This window comes from Gobio gobio (assembly GCF_949357685.1).
Source record: "Gobio gobio genome assembly, chromosome: 5".
NCBI classification, from domain to species: domain Eukaryota; kingdom Metazoa; phylum Chordata; class Actinopteri; order Cypriniformes; family Gobionidae; genus Gobio; species Gobio gobio.
In genome coordinates, this window is record NC_137101.1 from 6,449,338 (window position 1) to 6,467,875 (window position 18,538).

The 18,538-nt window shown below is 45.3% G+C and overlaps 1 protein-coding gene and 1 long non-coding RNA gene across 5 annotated transcripts in view; one reads left to right on the forward strand and one right to left on the reverse strand.

The window, feature by feature from the left end:
* LOC307126761 overlaps positions 1 to 18,538 on the forward strand; it is a 50,878-nt gene that overhangs the window by 4,358 nt on the left and 27,982 nt on the right. Inside the window, exon 2 of the long non-coding RNA XR_013816535.1 lies at positions 5,619 to 5,744. This is a non-coding gene — a long non-coding RNA (uncharacterized lncRNA). The remainder of the gene's footprint in view (positions 1 to 5,618; positions 5,745 to 18,538) is intronic.
* LOC307126756 (B-cell receptor CD22-like) overlaps positions 3,222 to 18,538 on the reverse strand; it is a 37,201-nt gene continuing 21,884 nt past the window's right edge. For 2 of the 4 annotated variants that reach the window (XM_079817440.1, XM_079817439.1), the window contains 4 exons: positions 14,006 to 14,296; positions 5,629 to 5,716; positions 4,566 to 4,629; positions 3,222 to 4,490 (listed from right to left, as the gene is read on the reverse strand). In XM_079817440.1, the coding sequence (XP_079673566.1) occupies positions 4,026 to 4,490; positions 4,566 to 4,629; positions 5,629 to 5,716; positions 14,006 to 14,296 (908 nt within the window). In that variant the 3' untranslated portion in view covers positions 3,222 to 4,025. Of the gene's footprint in view, positions 4,522 to 4,565; positions 4,630 to 5,628; positions 5,717 to 14,005; positions 14,297 to 18,538 lie in introns of all 4 variants that reach the window. The other 2 variants (XM_079817442.1, XM_079817441.1) reach the window with 1 other exon arrangement.

Here is an 18,538-nt window from a genome sequence, read left to right on the forward strand (position 1 = left end):
AGAAGTTTTGGCATGCTCTGACATGTGTTTTTTTCAGTTGCTTATAAACACATTAATGGCAAAAGTGTAATTACATTGTATTCAGTGTAATAATTTCACTTTTGGGCCCAAACAAGGGACGCCAATTATGTAGTGATTTTACCTTCGTCCATCCAAGGACGTTAAGTAAGGTAGTGATTGGTACTCACATCACTGATGACGTTGTGATTTCTGGATCACACGTCACTTAAGGTGTGGTTATGAGTACATCAGATGACCACCTTCCCCCTCTCTTAGTTTGGGACACTAGTCAAGGTCTTTTACCTTGGCCCTATGAGAACACTCCACACAGGAGGCTGTTCAATCATTTTAGATTGAATGTTAAGTGGGGAGAGTTGGTCAGCTGATTTATCTGAAAGATTGGTGAGATTTCTAAATTGTAGAGCCTTTTCTGTATTATCAGCACAAGTAAGAAACAATTGTAATAAAATAGATTTTATTAACAAAAGATAAACAAGAATAACTAACACAACTACTAAGTGAATACAATGAATGATAAAGGAATAAAGTACATAAGATACATAAAATACATGTGATTAAGTTGAGTGTGGTTATGGAAGAGTTGCGTTATCTTATGGAAAGATAAACCGTTGTTTCTCTGAAACTAAGGTGAAGAACCTTATTATGCTTCAAACAAATAAACGAAAGATTATTTGTTATTAACTAGCATCAGTTAAATTAACTCTAATGTAAATTAGAACATCATATACTGATAATATACAACAATGCCAAGGTTTCTGGAAAGAGGTTTGGTTAAGTGGTATTTACGTTCCACTTGGTTGAGTGAGCAGTCCGATGGCAGTGACTTCATCCACTGGTTGTGCTGGGTGACAATGCAGTGGGAAAGGAGCTGGAATCCGTTTCAACAGTCTTGAACACGAAGATCTGTGGGACGCTGATCTCCTGGAGCACCAAAGGGTCCTGAAATCTGGAAAACGCAGATGAGGCCCTGAAGTAGGTGCAGAAGGTCCTTAATCTGGAACACGCAGATGAAGGAACCTTGAAGTGAAGGTTTGCTCTCCTGAGCTTAACCTCGTTGCAAATGTCTCTGTGTGTCTTCTGACTCTGTGGGTCAGACACTCAGGACTTGGTCAAACCGCTTTGGTCTCTCTGGGACGTGCTGTAGTCTCGCTGGACTAAAACTCTGAACGTAGTGGTTGTTAATGTCTCTTTCCTCACAGGCTGGAGGCTCAGAACGTGGTCGTATCTGTTGCTGCCTCACAAGCTGTAGATTCAGATCCTTGGATCTTTTGTTGTCTCTCTGGATTAACCAGAGGCTCAGAACTTGGTTGCTCTGTCACAATCTCTCTCAAGGAGAAATTCAGAACCTGTTGCTCTGTCACAATCTCTCTCAAGGAGAAATTCAGAACCTGTTGCTCTGTCACAATCTCTCTCAAGGAGAAATTCAGAACCTGTTGCTCTGTCACAATCTCTCTCAAGGAGAAATTCAGAACCTGTTGCTCTGTCACAATCTCTCTCAAGGAGAAATTCAGAACTTGTTGCTCTGTCACAATCTCTCTCAAGGAGAAATTCAGAACAAGGTGTGTCTGTTGAAAGGGTACCTTTGTCCTTTTCCGAATAGGAGGAGATTGCAATTTGGCGCTTCTCCATTCCAGTGTTGCGATTGGCTGCTGGCATCAGAGGGGGTCCACAGTGAGACTCACCCTCCTTTCTCCTGTGGAACTCATTTGCATACTGTACACAGTTAGAAGTCTTTAAAGTGTCTTTAAAGTTTACCAATGCATTTCTCACTTTCCAAACCACCATCAGAATACCCTTGGCAATATTCTAAACAAATAGAAACCAAATATGATGGGAAAAGATAGAACTGTTCATTCATTAACAGCTGATTCTGTGTAAGATGTTGCATTACAAATAGCTGTCACTGAGAATACTTATTTCTCTGAATAAGTATGAAATGGATGTGTGTAGTTTACATCGTCTTAAGGTTTCCAAACATAGTTATGAATGGATTTAGATTAATCATTGTGGTCTTTGTTTCACCCACTACTGCTGAGGTCCTGTGGAATTTTTATGGCAGTCATAGACCAGGACATTAGGGATGTGGGTGAAGGGCAGGTACTGCATTTGGGCCAATGAGATGTCTTGTCCTTCCTGGGCTTGGTACAAGAGCTGGTCTTTTTGGCCTCTAAGAGGTGTCTGGATGTTGTCATAGCATCTTATCTGATGGTGTTGGACAGTTTGTTTGTCTCAGTCTACCAAGATCCAATCAAAATGTAGCAAACCTTTGTCCACTGTTATGGACAGAGAGTGGCCCGGCCATAAACTGGGCCCTGGAATGTGCTGTCCACTACATCGGCTACCATAATATGTGAGCAACATGTATGTACATGCTTGTATTTTTGAGAGAAAAATGTTTATGCATGGTTTTTGAGAAAACAAACAACATTTTAAAAAAAATTTAATTAAGGCCTCAAAACACACAATATATATGTGTCCACAAGACTTTTGACTAATGGGTGTATTTGCCTAGAGCAGGCATTCTCAATCCTGGTCCTCGAGGTCCACTGTCCTGCAAAGTTTAGCTCCAACCCTAATCAAATACACCTGAACCAGCTAATTAAGCTCTTCAGGATTACAGGCAGGTGAGTTTGATCAAGGTTGGAGCTAAACTCTGCAGGACAGTGGACCTCGAGGACCAGGATTGAGAACCCCTGGCCTAGAGTGTTTGCTTTAAACTGATGTGAGAATCATTGAGCCTGCTCATTCACATAAAACAATACACTGATTTAAAATTTGTAGCCAGTATGCGAGGAGGCGTGATAGCTAATGAATAATGATGGATATCACCTGAGAGGACAAAAGAACACAATAGCCCGCATAATGACCCATCATAATGATGCATAAGGAATGAGCTTCAGGTACCTATGTGACTGAGAGCAGCAGGACAAAGGACATTTATATTATATATATTATATATTGTACTTATCTAGTAAATGCACCTTGATTTAAGAATGTTTAAATATTTAGACTAGAAACAAGACAAAAATTTCTAAGAGCATTTTTTCTAAAAAAATTTTGTACATTTTTTTTGTTTTTGAAAGTAGTCTCATGCTAAAAAATTAAATAATAAATTATTAAAATTAAGATACAATTTATACAAAACGAAATTCACTTTAAAGAAAGCAATTCACTTTCTACAAAAAAACACTATCAACAAAACAACTCCAGAATCATTTATTTAGATAATAAATAATTAAAATGAAGATACAATTTATACAAAACGAAATTCACCTTAAAGAAAGCAATTCACTTTCTACAAAACAAAAATATTCACTTTCTACAAAACAAAACTTGATATTAACTCGATAAAACAAACTTTGATATTAAATAAAAAAAATAACATTAGGCTATAATATTTAAACATCAATATGAAGAAAAATACGTTTGACTGGTACTATATTTATCGCATCTGAGCAGACATTTGCGAATAAAAGCTTTATTGATGTGACACTAGGCTTTTTTACAATAAACACATTATAATCTGTCCAAAACAGGCCAAATAAATCTTGTCTAGACTGTCTTGCATGTATGACATTTTATGTTGCAGCAGGATTCATATTTAAACAGTCTTTGTTCGTTTAATATTCACAGATGCTAACAGAATAAACTTAATAGAATAAAGCCTACCTTACAATCAGCCCTGAATCCGTTGCTTTAAGAAATGAACAGCTTTTCATGAGGTGAATTATAGCTCAACGCGTTTCAAAATGATGTAGTAACGTTATAGCTCTTCATTAGATGTGTTTGTATGAGTTGATGTGTGGGCGTTGACGCGTGGATCGTCAGTAAAAAAAATGTTGTTTTTATTGTGACTGTACACAAAAAAATAGAAACTTAACAGATTATAATGATGTATAACATTTGCCTGAATGATAAAAAACGACATAGTTATTTGAGTCTCTTTGGCACTGATAAGAAAAAAGAGAGCCGATCGAGCCGGCGCGACCGCTGACTCGAGGGGGTTAAACAACCGAGTGACGGGTCATGTTTTCATAAATCGTGTCTTCTGACGACACATCGGTGATCTTTTCTTTATCTCGTGGGCTTTGGTCTTGATTGGGGTCCGTTGTAGATGCAGAACGATGACGGACATCATCGTATTCATCGGTGCAGTCATCTTCTGGGCTTTGGTCTTGATTGGGGTCCTTCACAGATGCAGAACGATGATGGACCACAGCGTATTCATCGGTGCAGTCATCTTCTGGGCTTTGGTCTTTTTTGGGGTCCGTCGCAGATGCAGAACGATGACAGACCTTAGCGTATTCATCGGCCAGTGAGGAGGCGCCCCTGATCTCTCCTGATGCCGGCTCTGCGTTCGTGAAGTCGATGGAGGAATAATTAAGAGATTCTGGTGATCTCGGTGTAACGGCTGACAGCATGTCTTCATTGCCGTGAACAAACTCGCCGTCACAATCGGAGGCAATGGCCTGATGGAGCAGAAACACAACAGAATCAGTGCTAAATGCCATTTTGAATGAATAGTGTGAGCGTGTTTAACTCACTGTTTGAGCCAGAAGGAGTCCAGATGTGTCATCTTGTCTGGTTCCTGAAGGTTTGGGATTCCTTCTGAAAAATATTTTAGGCCATCAAAAAATGGATTCTTATATAATATGTCAAACCTCATCACAAATCCTCATCACAAATCCTCATCACAAAGTCTCATCAAATCAATGCGTGATCTGTTTATTTGGCTTCACACTGTGATGCTCTTTGTATTTTTGTCTTGTTTTCCAGTAAAAATATCTGAACATTCTTAAAGGGGTGGTTGATTATGATTTCAGTTTTTAAACTTTAGTTAGTGTGTAATGTTCCTGTTTGAGCATAAACAATATCTGCAAAGTTACAATGCTCAAAGTTCAAAGCAAAGGGAGATTTTCTTTTAAAGAAATTAGTTTTTAAGGACTAGAACAAATGGCTGGTAAGGACTACACAAACTTCCTCCCGGGTTAGTGACATCACTAACCCTGAAATTTACATTCCTACCCGGGAACACACAACAAAGGGGGTGAGATTGTCATGAAAGAATATGCTAACCAATGACTTGAAGATATTTAACTCCACATCAGCGACATTCAATTCATCAACTAACCCTTCAGAAACGTCCTGTCTCATTCTACATGTTGTCACTTCTTTTGGAGTCTCTCCATCATTGTCCGACTCCGGTTTGAACATAAAAGGCTGAACAGTTTCATTGCATGTCTGCATGAGGTAATCAGAGCTGCTAACTGGAATTCTTGAAGCTCCGCCCTGTGAGCAGCAGCTCATTTGCAGTTAAAGGGACATTGGCAGATGTTTGTTCTTGTTTTTAATTTTGGTAAATTTTTGGAAAACAAGACTTTAATATCTGAAGTCATTTTGCTTCTCTAGTAAATGTATCTTGATTTTAAGAATGTTTAGATATTTGTACTGAAAAGCAGTGCAACTTTTGAAAACATTTACCGGAATAGCTGATCTTTGTAATGAACATCTGCAGTTTAGCCTCAACTCATTATATATATTAGACCAGTTTTGTGATGATGTTGTTTTCTTGTCTTTCCTCAAATCGCATTGGTCAGATGTACCCACCGTTCGTAGCAGATCAACATAATGCACAAGATCATCATCGCTGACGCGCCGACAGCAGCTCCGAGCAGCACAGATGCATGGTGGAAACCTGGAAAGCAGTGTTTTATTGCTCAGAGGTTGGTCTTTTATAGCTCAGGACTCTTAATGGAGATCTCACTGACATTTAAGTGTCTCAAATGTTTCTCAGGAAGAATTAAAAAAGACCCAAATGAGTCAACAGTTGCCTACAGTACAGAGTTATAATCGTGCCTTTGATTTGAGTTCATACTGAGATCTCGGATATTTGATTACAGACTTGTGTCTTGGCAAATATGAGCATTTCTCTGGAAAAAAAGTTTCCATTTGATCTCATTGCAGTCTAGGAGAAGGGATTCCCTTGTGAAAAAGAAGTACACTTCAGCATACTTTAAAAAACAAATAAAATACTTGTAATGTTAATTGCATGTTTCTTATAATTATAGGTTCAATTTATATTAATAATCAATTAGCCCAAACTAATTGTAATGAAATATGAAATATGGTTAAAGTGTACTCCCGAATATGATAAGCATGCGTGTAAACTAAATTAAACTTAAATGCCATATCTATTGAAAATTGGGAAACGTCTCGGTTACGTATGTAACCCTCGTTCCCTGAAGGAGGGAACGGAGACGCCACGTCGGAGTACCGACGAATAGGAATCTCGCTCGCGAAAGCCAATCTACTTCGAGTGTAACTAAACGAGCCAATGCACATTGGCATGCAATGATTGCACCAGGTGCTCATGCCACGCCGTGCGGGTATAAATGAGACACAGGTGATTGCATCAAATCAGCCTTTTGCTGAGGAGCCGGGTAGGTAGACAGGCACCCCAGCAGGGTACAGAGGACATGGCGACGGGACGTGGCGTCTCCGTTCCCTCCTTCAGGGAACGAGGGTTACATACGTAACCGAGACGTTCCCATTCAGTCGGTCACTCTCGACGCCACGTCGGAGTACCGACGAATAGGAATCCCTACCAAAGCGCCATGGCTTCTGCCCCCATCCAGTGCCCTGTGTGAGCCGCCTGAGCTCTCTTACCTGATGAGACGGAGCTCACACCGGGAAGTCCATCACTGCTGTTCCGCATGACCCGCTCAGTGATTATTGGATAACACTGGGAAAGCGTGCCCTAGAGAAGGGAACGCTGCGGAGCCCACATCGTACCCCGAAGGAGTTATGTGGAGTACAATGCTGAGCCGTAGCCCGGGGGGGGGCTCAGTCTGCTTGTGAAGAATATAAGCGCCGTAGCGCAGCAAGCCGACAAGAGCCGGGGCCTCTCAGTGCTTCTTCCCGTTTGAGGTGAGAACACAGGAGGAGACCGGCTCTACACGTAGGCTATAGAATCTAGCGAACGTGTTGGGTGTCGCCCAGCCCGCAGCTCTACAGATGTCTGACAGCGAGGCGCCATGTGCCAGCGCCCAGGAGGATGCAACACTTCGAGTAGAGTGTGCTCGCACCCTGAGCGGACAGGGCACACCTTGTGCTTGGTAAGCCAAGGTGATGGCATCCACTATCCAGTGGGCCATCCTCTGCTTGGAGACAGCCTTTCCCTTCTGCTGGCCTCCGTGACAGACAAAGAGCTGATCTGAGGTTCTGAAGCTTTGAGTTCTATCCACGTAAACCCGCAGAGCGCGGACGGGACAGAGCAAAGCTAGGGCTGGGTCTGCCTCCTCCGGGGGCAGCGCTTGCAGGTTCACCACCTGGTCCCTGAAGGGAGTGGTAGGAACCTTGGGCACATAGCCAGGCCGGGGTCTCAACACCACGTGAGTATCACCCGGCCCGAACTCTAGGCACGATTCGTCGACCGAAAATGCCTGCAGGTCCCCTACCCTCTTGATGGAGGCCAATGCAGCCAACAGAAAAGTCTTCATAGACAGAATCTTTAGCTCTGCTGACTGCAAAGGCTCAAATGGGGCATTCTGAAGTGCTCGGAGCACCAGAGCAAGATCCCAAGAGGGTATGGAGGGAGGGCGAGGAGGATTTAACCGTCTCGCCCCCCCTAAGGAACCTGACGACCAGGTCGTGCTTCCCAACCGTCTTACCTTCTACATGGTCGTGATAGGCGGATATTGCAGCAACATAAACCTTGAGGGTGGAGGGCGACAGCCTACGCTCCAACCCCTGTTGCAGGAAGGAAAGCACAGACGCGATCGAACATCTTCGGGGGTCTTCTCGGCGAGAAGAACACCACTCGACGAACAGGTTCCACTTCAAGGCGTAAGCCTGTCTTGTAGACGGCGCTCGTGCCGAAGTGATGGTGTTAACTACCTCTTGGGGTAAGTCACCTAGAACCTCCGCGTCCCGTCCAGGGGCCAGACATGAAGCTTCCACAGGTCTGGACGCGGGTGCCAAAGGGTGCCCCGTCTCTGAGTCAGAAGGTCCTTCCTCAGAGGAATCGGCCAAGGAGGGGCTGTCGCGAGGAGCATAAGTTCTGGAAACCAGGTCCGGTTGGGCCAGTACGGCTCCACCAGCAGGACCTGCTCCTCGTCCTCCCTGACCTTGCACAGAGTCTGTGCAAGTAGGCTCACTGGGGGAAACGCATATTTGCGCAGCCCCTGGGGCCAGCTGTGCGCCAGGGCATCCATGCCGAGTGTACCCTCGGTCAGTGAATAGAACCACTGGCAGTGGGACGTTTCTGGGGAGGCAAACAGGTCGACCTGTCCCACCCCGAACTGTCTCCAAATCAGCTGAACCACCTGGGGGTGGAGTCGCCACTCGCCTGGGAGCGCAGCTCGTGAAAGCTCATCGGCCACACGGTTGTGCACACCAGGGACATGAATGGCCCGACGCGACCTCAGACACTTCTGACTCCAGAGGAGTCCTTGACGGTTGATATACGCGACGGTCGCAGTGTTGTCCGTGCGGACCAGTACATCTTTGCCCCGTAACCACGCTTTGAGGCGGCTCAGAGCAAGATGCACTGCTAGCAACTCGAGGCAGTTGATATGCCAATGCCTGTCCAAACCCCTGACACTGCATGCCCGTTGTACGTGGCTCCCCAGCCCCTGGCAGAGGCATCCGTGAAAACCACAGCGTGCCTGGACACCTGTTCCAGGGGCACTCCGGCCCGAAGGAACGAGGGGTCTGACCATGGACTGAAGGACTGGCGGCAGGCCGGTGTGATGCTCACCCGGTGAGTGCCGCGTTGCCACGCCCATCTCGGGACTCGGCCATGTAGCCAATGCTGAAGCGGTCTCATGTGAAGCAGGCCGAGCGGTGTTACTGCCGCAGCAGCCGCCATATGCCCAGGAGCCTCTGAAACGGTTTCAGTGGAACCGCCATCCTGCCTTGAAACGTGTTCAGGCAGCTCAGCATCGACTGGACACGCTCCTCCGTGAGGCGCGCTGTCTGTTCGACCGAATCCAACTCCATACCGAGAAAAGAGATCCTCTGCATGGGGGCGAGTTTGCTCTTTTCCCAGTTGACCCGAAGACCCAACTGGCTGAGGTGTCTGAGCACCAGGTCCCTGTGTTCACACAACTGATCCTTGGACTGTGCTAGAATGAGCCAGTCGTCGAGATAGTTGAGGATGCGAACGCCCTGTTCTCTCATGGGCACAAGGGCCCCCTCCGTGACTTTCGTGAAGACACGTGGGGACAGGGACAGCCCGAAGGGCAGGACTCTGTACTGATATGCTCGACCCTCGAAAGAAAAAGCGCAGAAACGGCCTGTGTCGAGGAGGAATCGAGACATGAAAGTACGCGTCCTTCAGGTCGATCGCTACAAACCAATCTTGGGGACGGATGCATTCGAAAATGCGTTTCTGCGTGAGCATCTTGAACGGTAGCTTGTGGAGGCTCCGATTCAGGACTCGCAGATCCAAGATTGGCCGTAACCCACCGGTTTTCTTGGGTACAATGAAGTACGGGCTGTAGAAGCCGGTCTTCATATCGGCTAGAGGGAACGGCTCTATCGCGTCCTTCGCCAGTAGGACAGCGATCTCCGCACGCAGGACATGGGCATCTGCAGCATTCACTGAGGTGAAGCGGAAGGCCCTTGAACCTGGGGGGGCGCCGGGCGAACTGAATTGCATAGCCGAGCCTGATGGTCCGAATGAGCAAGCGAGATGGACTGGGGAGCTCTAGCCAGGCTCGCAGAGACCGTGCAAGCGGGACCATAGGGACCACCGGCGTACCCACCGTGGGGCAGCGAGGTGGAATGCAGGTACCAGGCTGGGGCGGCTGTCTCGTGGAGGCGGCCCGCAGCGAGGTGAGAGTGTGCTGTGCAACACTTACCTGATTCCACAGGTGGGCAGGAGGAAGGTGAGGAGGTCGTCCACTGCTGCCCGCTGGTGAAGGGGGAGGATGAGTGTGGTCCGGCGTTTGACCGGCCACAACTCTCCGAGCCCCCTGAGGACCCAGAGATGGAGGAAACTGCTCTTTTATTGAAAATTTGGGACCGGAACAGAAACAAAACGGAACACAAGATTCTCCTCCCGGCCCTCCTCCGGGGGATGGAGCGGTGCGGTCACCGTCTCCAGAAGAGCAGTCCTCCCCATCTCCGGGTCGCCCGTCTCAGGGCCGCTTGCCCCTGCCTTTGCCACCTCTCTTGGCAGGAGCCTGGACGGGCGGGGCGGCCTGCTTGCGCCCGGCTCCACGACGTCGCTTGGGTGGAGGCTGCTGCTGCGACACGGGAGAGGAGGCAGACGCAGGCGGCCGCCCTCGGCGACGAGCAGACTGAGGTGCTGCCGGCGGCGGGGTGGAAACAGCAGCTGACCGCCGTGGCAGGATGTGACTGATGGCCTCAGTCTGCTTCTGTGCGGCCGAGAACTGCTGGGCGAAGTTCTGGACCGCGTCGCCGGTCTGGGAGACGGGGGAGTTAAGGAACCTGATCTTGTCGGTCTCCCTCATGTCTGCCAGACACAGCCAGAGATGGCGTTCCTGGACCACCATAGTGGACATCGCACGACCCACGGCCCCCGCCGTAACCTTCGTCGCACGAAGCGCGAGGTCCGTTGCGGTTCTCAGTTCTTGGAGAACTGCGGGATCGTGACCACCCTCGTGCAGGTTCTTCAGTGCCTGGGCCTGATGAACCTGCAACAACGCCATAGCGTGTAAGGCGGAGCCTGCCTCTCCACAAGCCTGGTAGGCCTTTCCGATCAGATCGGACGAGTACCTACAGGCTAGGGCTGAACGATATGGACAAAATTTCATATCTCGATTTTCATGCCAGATATCTCGATATCGATAAAATACGATATGACTACGTGTTCGGTGAAAACCAGAATCTGAATTAAAATGTGTTTGATTTAAGCCTACATTTCAAAAATTTGTGTCAGAAAATTTATTGTTTTTAAGCCTTTGGCACGTACGATCACACAGGTGTAATCAGTCTAGGCTGGTCCCTGGAGCGGATGATCAAGTGCATCACATGATCAACAGAGACAGGCGCGCTCAGAGCTGTCATATATCACAACTTTTCAGTGTTTTCAACCACATACTGTTTATTTTAGGTTTCAAACATATAAATTCACATAAGTACTAAAAAAACAATACATTTAGAGTTTGTAAAATACACACTGATGTCTATGGAAGAGGTAATAATAATCCTTTCCATTATAATTCGACACGTTTTATTCATATCAGATACACATTGTAAGTAACTTCAATGTTTACTCTATTCTATTCCTAGTTCACCAGCCACTTACTTTTAAGTATTTCGGGAGAAGTGGATGAATTCACGTGTTGTAAACATAGAGGTTGTAAATCCAACAGATCCGATTCTCTGAACTGCGTCTGCGGCACAAACTAATGCTGCCTTCACGTGCTATCGGAAATTTGATGATTCCGACTTCTGAAATCGTGATTACGAGTGCATTGCATTCAAGTTTCAAAATGTGAGGGCGTTCATGTGCAATGTTTACCTAGGAAACTCGTATTTACGATAATTCCGAGAGCACGTGAAGGCAGCATTACACGGCGGCGCCCATCGCGCATACAGCTCAACTAACGCGATCGTTATAAAGGTGTTTAAACAACAATATACTTCTGAATATCAGATATTTCATGCCATAGCTAACACATTTGTGAATATTCTGAATAAAAAAGGAAAAAATGACAAAAGCAGATCATCATTCATTCAGCGCTGTTGCTGCTGCGGTGTGTCACGTGACAAGCAATGACGTGTCACCATGGAAACGCCGCCCCCCTCTCATGTCCCTGTAATGCGCGCGCGCTGGCTTTAGCGGTGCATTCAAGGGCACTCGTAAAACTGATGTTTGTTGTGACTGCCAGAGTTGTATGCAGGGCGAGCGCGGAGAGGGGAAATCTATATCGTCTATATCGTTGCTTTTTTCGATAGTAATATCTTGAAAGTTCATATCTAGATATAGATACGATAACGATATATCGTTCAGCCCTACTACAGGCTCGGGAGGGGAGACACGGGTTCCCCCTGGATGTGGAGTTAGGGCACAGTTGCATAGCAACGGCCCGTTCCACGGGAGGAACCTGCGTGTAACCCTTTGCAGGTCCGCCATCGAGGGTGGTGAGGGAGGAGGATCCACTGGGCCAGTTTCGGGCAGTAAAAGGTGCCGTCCATGACCGAGTGAGCTCCTCGTGCACCTCCGGGAAGAAAGGAACCGGGGTGGGGCGCTGAGAACCAGCACGGGCCACCCCGAGAAACCAATCATCCAACCTTGAAGGTTCGGGACACAGTGGAGGGTTCCACACGAGCCCGATCTTCTCGGCGGCCCGGGAAAGCATGGCCATCATCTCTGGATCTGTATCGGGCACAGCGGATCTTCCCGAAGGAGCCCCCTGCGCCGACACGTCATCTCCAGAGAAGTCTGACCCTCCCTCCGATGCAGCGATGGACATCTGATCATCAGGGGGAGCCCCGAAGGATATGGATGGTGCACATCTCGAGGACGGCCCACCACGTTCCAACGGCAGCTCTGCTGGCTGCGGAGTGTGAGAGGGATGAGGATTCCCCGGGGGTTGGTTCCCTGGGGGAAGCGCGCTCACCGTAACCCTCAAATCACCCGTGCTACTGCCTGAAGTAACCCTCTGTGGAGGGTTAGATCGAGGCAGAGGCACGGGGACTCCACCCCTTGCGAGATGGAGTCTAGACCGCAACTCCGATATGGTCATGTTCCCGCAGTGAGAACATGAGTCATCCACCAGTGCTGCCTCAGTGTGCTGAACGCCCAAACACGAGATACAGCGCTGGTGACCATCCCTTGGTGACAAGCAACCACCGCATCCAGAAACACAGAGAATGTCATCTTGAAAAAGACGCAAGCTCTATCTGTGTTTGCTCTTTCAGAAGGACGCTCTCCTTGGTGCTGAAGCACGCAGGGGGCGGGGTCGCGGCGACACAGTCAGGGGGTGGGTGCAGCCTGACGTGCGCGCTCTCTCACACGAAGGCGCTCTCTTACCAGCCGTAAGAACGGCTTTTCAGCGCTCTCCACCTAGCGCACCGAACCAGCTGTGAGAACAGCCTTTGTGGTTGCTCTAACAAACAACACAGAGAGATGATCCGAAAACCACGCGACCGCTGCTGTGCCGTCACACCAACACCGACTGAAGAGATCGCTTCCGAAAGGCGGCTTCCGTCTTCAGTCAGGACTGCGAAGTAGTGAGTGATATCTGGCGTTACCATCTACCACCCGGCTCCGAAGCAAAAGGTTGATTTGATGCAATCACCTGTGTCTCATTTATACCCACACGGCGTGGCATGAGCACCTGGTGCAATCATTGCATGCCAATGTGCATTGGCTCGTTTAGTTACACTCGAAGTAGATTGGCTCTCGCAAGCGAGATTCCTATTCGTCGGTACTCCGACGTGGCGTCGAGAGTGACCGACTGAATGGGAACTTTATTTTACACTGTCCTTATCATTATAGTAACAACTATAAAGTATGCATAATTACATGCAGCTAACCCTAAACCACACCCTAATCCTAAGTACATGTAGTTAATTATTATTACTCCATACTTAACTGTAACACGGACACCTTAAAATAGTGTAATCGGAAATTGTAGGTCATGCATATTTAAATATGTTTATACTTACATATTTATAATGAAGTTGCAATGTAGTACATTTAAAATATATTAACTTTAAATGTAATATTGAATATTACACTACAATTAAAATCAGATGCTTTTAGTATGTTAGTCAACAAAATGTATTAAAACATAATGATTTAAATTGTGCTTTATAGTAACTTAATTTGGTATCATTACAAAGCGCACTTAAAATGTGTAAGAAACATTCATAAAAGTGAACTCTTGTGAACTTAAACTGCAAGTACAGTTTTTTAATAATACACTCTTAGGAAAAAGATTCAATGGGATTCTATGTAGTTAAGCGCACTAGCTGTTGTTGTGTGTGTCAGAGAGGTGAATCTCACTTGTGTTTGTCTCTTGCGTCGATGCATCAGGATAGGGAGGAAACTGTTGGCTGGTGTTGCCGTAAGTGTTTGCACTGAAACACTGCAGGAGGGTCATGTCTGTGAGGGGCTGATGGATGATCAGGACGCTCTTCAAGCTTGTGCTTCCTAAAATTTCATTCAACATGGACGTTTTGATAGAGTTAGCCAGAACATTTCCAGATAGACGCCACTCTAGTTTAGGCGCGGGATTCCCATGAGCCTCACAGACACAGATGCGTTGGTTACAAGAGCTGGAGATTTTGGGCGCAACTGAAAGAGAGAATATGATCATAAACTGTAGTTTCTGTGTAGGATCTGAGCAAAATAAAACAGCTTGAGGACCTGTAGGTTTCTTCTAGCATTTAAGAAAAACATCTCACTAGGGCTTTTCACACTTGAAATATAGTTAACCCTGGGTCTTAATAAAAACCGGATTAACAAAATCCTGGGTTATCTTGCTTCACCTTTCACATTTAATCATGGGTAAATGTTCTTATTTGTATATTTGCAGAATCAGTGTCATTGATTGGATGAACGTGCCACATTGCGCATCCTCGTATTATATATTGTTAACAGAACTATCAGGTTTATCCTAAATGGGCTTTTAATCTATAAAGGTAAGAATTAAATGCAGGGCCGGATTAACCATTAGGGCAACTGGTCACTTGCCCAGGGGCACAGGACATCTAAGGGGCCCTGGGCACTGACAAATATTATGTTAGATCACGTTATAAACGCAATCCTTACTTTCCTAATTATATTTTTGCAACCCATTCGATCAACATATGTTAAATCACGTAAAAAACAGTGTCTGTAGCTTCTTGCGCTGCTCTGCAGCGAGCGAGGACGAGCTGTCAAGTCGAATCACGTGACTTGACGCTCTGAAATCAGTGTTGCCAGATTGGGCGGTTTTGAATTTTATTGTGCGGTTAAAAACGGGTTTGGGCAGGTGGACAAAATTTGGGTTGGTTTGGGGTCAGTTTGGTGGTTTTCAAACATCTAAATTGTATAGTCTAATTGGTTAATAACAAACTCAAGTGTGCATCATGACACACACCAGCCCAGCGTTCAGCGTAGAGTCAGCTGGCGTTGGTGTTGACGTCGCTGACGAGCACGCACTTTCAGCCAATCAGCGATCAGCAGGGAGTCGCGACTCGCGCTCATTCATGACAGGTTTTCAGCGCGAAATTGTAGCTGGATATCAAATGATCGCTATGCCAAAGTGGCATAAATATACAGTAAATTATCTACAGTAATGAGTGGGAGAGGGATCCAACTCTCAAAACGTGGATTACACCTGTGACTCAAAGACTCTTTATACATATAACTAACTCCAAGAGGTTGAATGACTTGAATTGAAATCGAATAGGCTAGTAACTTATATGACTCCTGAGCATCATGGTGTGCACACTGGCCTGATCAGGACATCTGCACCTTTTAAAGCGTCTAGACTGCGCTCTACTCGTCCCAACAGCTGCTGAAAGAGGTTTGAATCAACGATTAATCCATTTTGACTGTGTTAAGTTCTGCGTTATGTTCTATAAATATGTACTTCACGAAAGACATAACGTTACTAGTTATATCTGAAGTTAAAGCACAGCACAAAAGTAAACGCATTCTTGTTGTTAATTTTTTGTTGTAGGAATATTGTACAGCATCAGTGAATGACACATTTTGGCTGTGGTGTGTGCAGTAATGTGTGCGTAATGCCTGCTAATTACATTGTTTATTCTGATTATATTGGGCACTTTTTGCACTTAAATTAGTTTATTCTTACTGTTGACATTTGAAAATGATGCATGTGTTTTTCCATGTCATGCATGACTGTTTTTGAATGCCCTGTTTTGATCCATTTTCCTGGGAATTTTTTTTTTATTTTTACATCATTATTTTGTTTTAAGGAGATAAAATGGTGCTAATCAGCCTTGATTGACATGGCAATAAAATTATATCAAATTATTTTGGCAGTTCAAATTTTGGGCGTCTTCTTGAATTGGGTGGGTTTTAGTGAGCTTTTGGGCTTGGAATCGTCGACCCAATCAGTCAACACTGTCTGAAATTTAAGCAGGAGCGCTAAAAAAAAATGTAAAAGAGAAAAGGAATTGAAATTAGTCGACATTATGAAACATATTCCAAAAATAGCCACAATTTCACATTGTAGCATTTTAGGAATAAAAAATCTCTGGTTTTAGGTTAAGGCTTCCCTAGCTGTCTGCTTTATTTCACTGTTGCAGTCAAAATATAGGTTGATTGGCTATATTGAAACATTTAATAATTACTCTGTAGCAGCCACTAAGTTCTGTGAAAGATTAATTGTAAAAAGTTATGTTAAACATTAGTGCATCATTAGTGTTCTGTCTCTTGAATGCACTTTATGCTGAGGCTATTACATACATCTCCACTGAGCATTGCAGAAGCCTGATTTGTTAGTATAGAAGTATAGGCTCTATGCTCTTGGTGATAGCGACTTTGCGACTGTTGCTTTGGGGCAGGGGCAGGGGGGGCCCTTGAGTCTTGTTGCCCAGGGCACAGGAAATTGTTAATCCGGCCCTGATTAAATGGTCTCTTCTTCACACCATTTGATAATTTCCCTTCAAACTCTGAACTACTGTTTATACAACGCCCATGACTGTTTAAAGCATGTAAATTAGGGCTGTCAATAGATTAACATTTTTAATCGCGATTAATCACACACTTATCGTGAAATTAAGCATACGCCATTTATCTCATTAAACACATTCATTGTGTCATAACTTGCTATATCAAAAGTAAACAATCAGATTGAAGGGTGAAGGGTGACAAAGCTGTTTTTTCTGCAAGCTTCAAGGCTCATTGGAGACGCCAAAATGACACCAAATAACCAAATACAAGGAGTCCATATAATTCTATTGTATAATAAATGTATACACACCATTAAAAAAAAACATTACATGAAAAAACATTACAGAATTCACAGTGCATAGTGTGTGTGTACAGAGCAACAACAACGAGATTTGTTTTCATTTTAGACGAGTCAAGCTGCGATACTGAACAGGACCACACGAAGACGCCCAAAAACTCCTAAATCAACCACTTAGACAAATCAAACATTATCCTTCCTGAGTGTGTGTGGAAACAACACGAATGTACTGAAATGTGTCTGTACACAAGAATGCAGCGTAGTGTTGTCGAAAGTACTGACCGTGATACCAATTCGGTACTGAAATTTAAAAAATGTGACACTTTGAGCGCTGTTTGGCGGAATCGTAAACACCTCTGACTGGCCATTGTGCTCATGCTCTCATAAAATATGTCTGTGATTGGCTACAATGACCAATGCTTCAAAAACATGTTGTAAATATACATCAATGATGCTTTTCACAGAGCACTTACACAGATACACACGGGAACGTTAAATACAGGTGTCGATCAGCCTACCGGTCCGCTGGTCGACGCCTGCTTGTGCTTTCAGACGCTCCTGCTCCCAAAACACTTTCAAACACTTCCGTTTGCTTTCAAACGCTCCCGTGCGTTGATCATTGTAGCCAATCACAGACACATCCGATGAGCACAATGGCCAGTCAGAGGCGTTTAAGATCAACTCAACAGCGCTCAAAGCGTCACATAAAAAAAATTTCAGTACCGAATTGGTATCGCAGTCGGTACTTTTGACAGCACTAATGCAGCGTACGATCAGTGATCGAGAGGCACACACACGGTTTGTTGTTTGTGCATCAGACACTCACGCACTTACTGTACGACTCCGGTACGTCACCAAAATTGCGCTCTTCAGAAACAATCACAGAATACGTCAGAGCTTGTGTTTTAAAGCAAAGCACACACTGGTATGAATAATTCACTAAAACGCGACGTGAGTCTCTATTCTCTCTGATATGTCTGATGTGATCAACCTGGCCTTCTTTACATTAGTGCTGTTTTGGACTGTTTGAATGATATCGATTCCTGGATCACTGAACATTTTCTCAGAGTTTAACGGCTTTAAATGGCCTGATCACAGACAGAGAAGCAGAATCGAGTTAAAGAGTAATGCTGCGTTCACACCAAACGCGAATAGAGAGTCAGGAGCGAGTGATTTCAATGTTTGGTCAATGGAAAGGCGTGTTGACGCGCGTCTGGAGGTCCTGCGGCGCGATAGACGCGATTCCGCCTCATTCGCGCGTCCAGTTTGCGCAAATGACGCGAATTGAGCGTCTTGCGCGATACGCGCGTTACACGCGAGTGGTGCTTTTTGTGCATTCACACGTTTGAAGCAAATTGCGTCTGAGGCCCGAGTTGAAAATTTTTAATTTTGCCGTCAATTCGCGCCGCATTAACCAATCAGGATTCTGCTCGCTGTGGTCACGTGGTAAAGTGACGTGATGTGAAACCCTGCATAATTTAAATATACTACTATTGTGTCACAAAATGAGGTTTTAAGACTTTTTCAGGTGAGAATGTAGTTTTTTAAAGCTCAAATCTGTGGTTTATTTATATAGAGAGCAGCTATTTAAAAAAAATAATAATCTTGCGTTT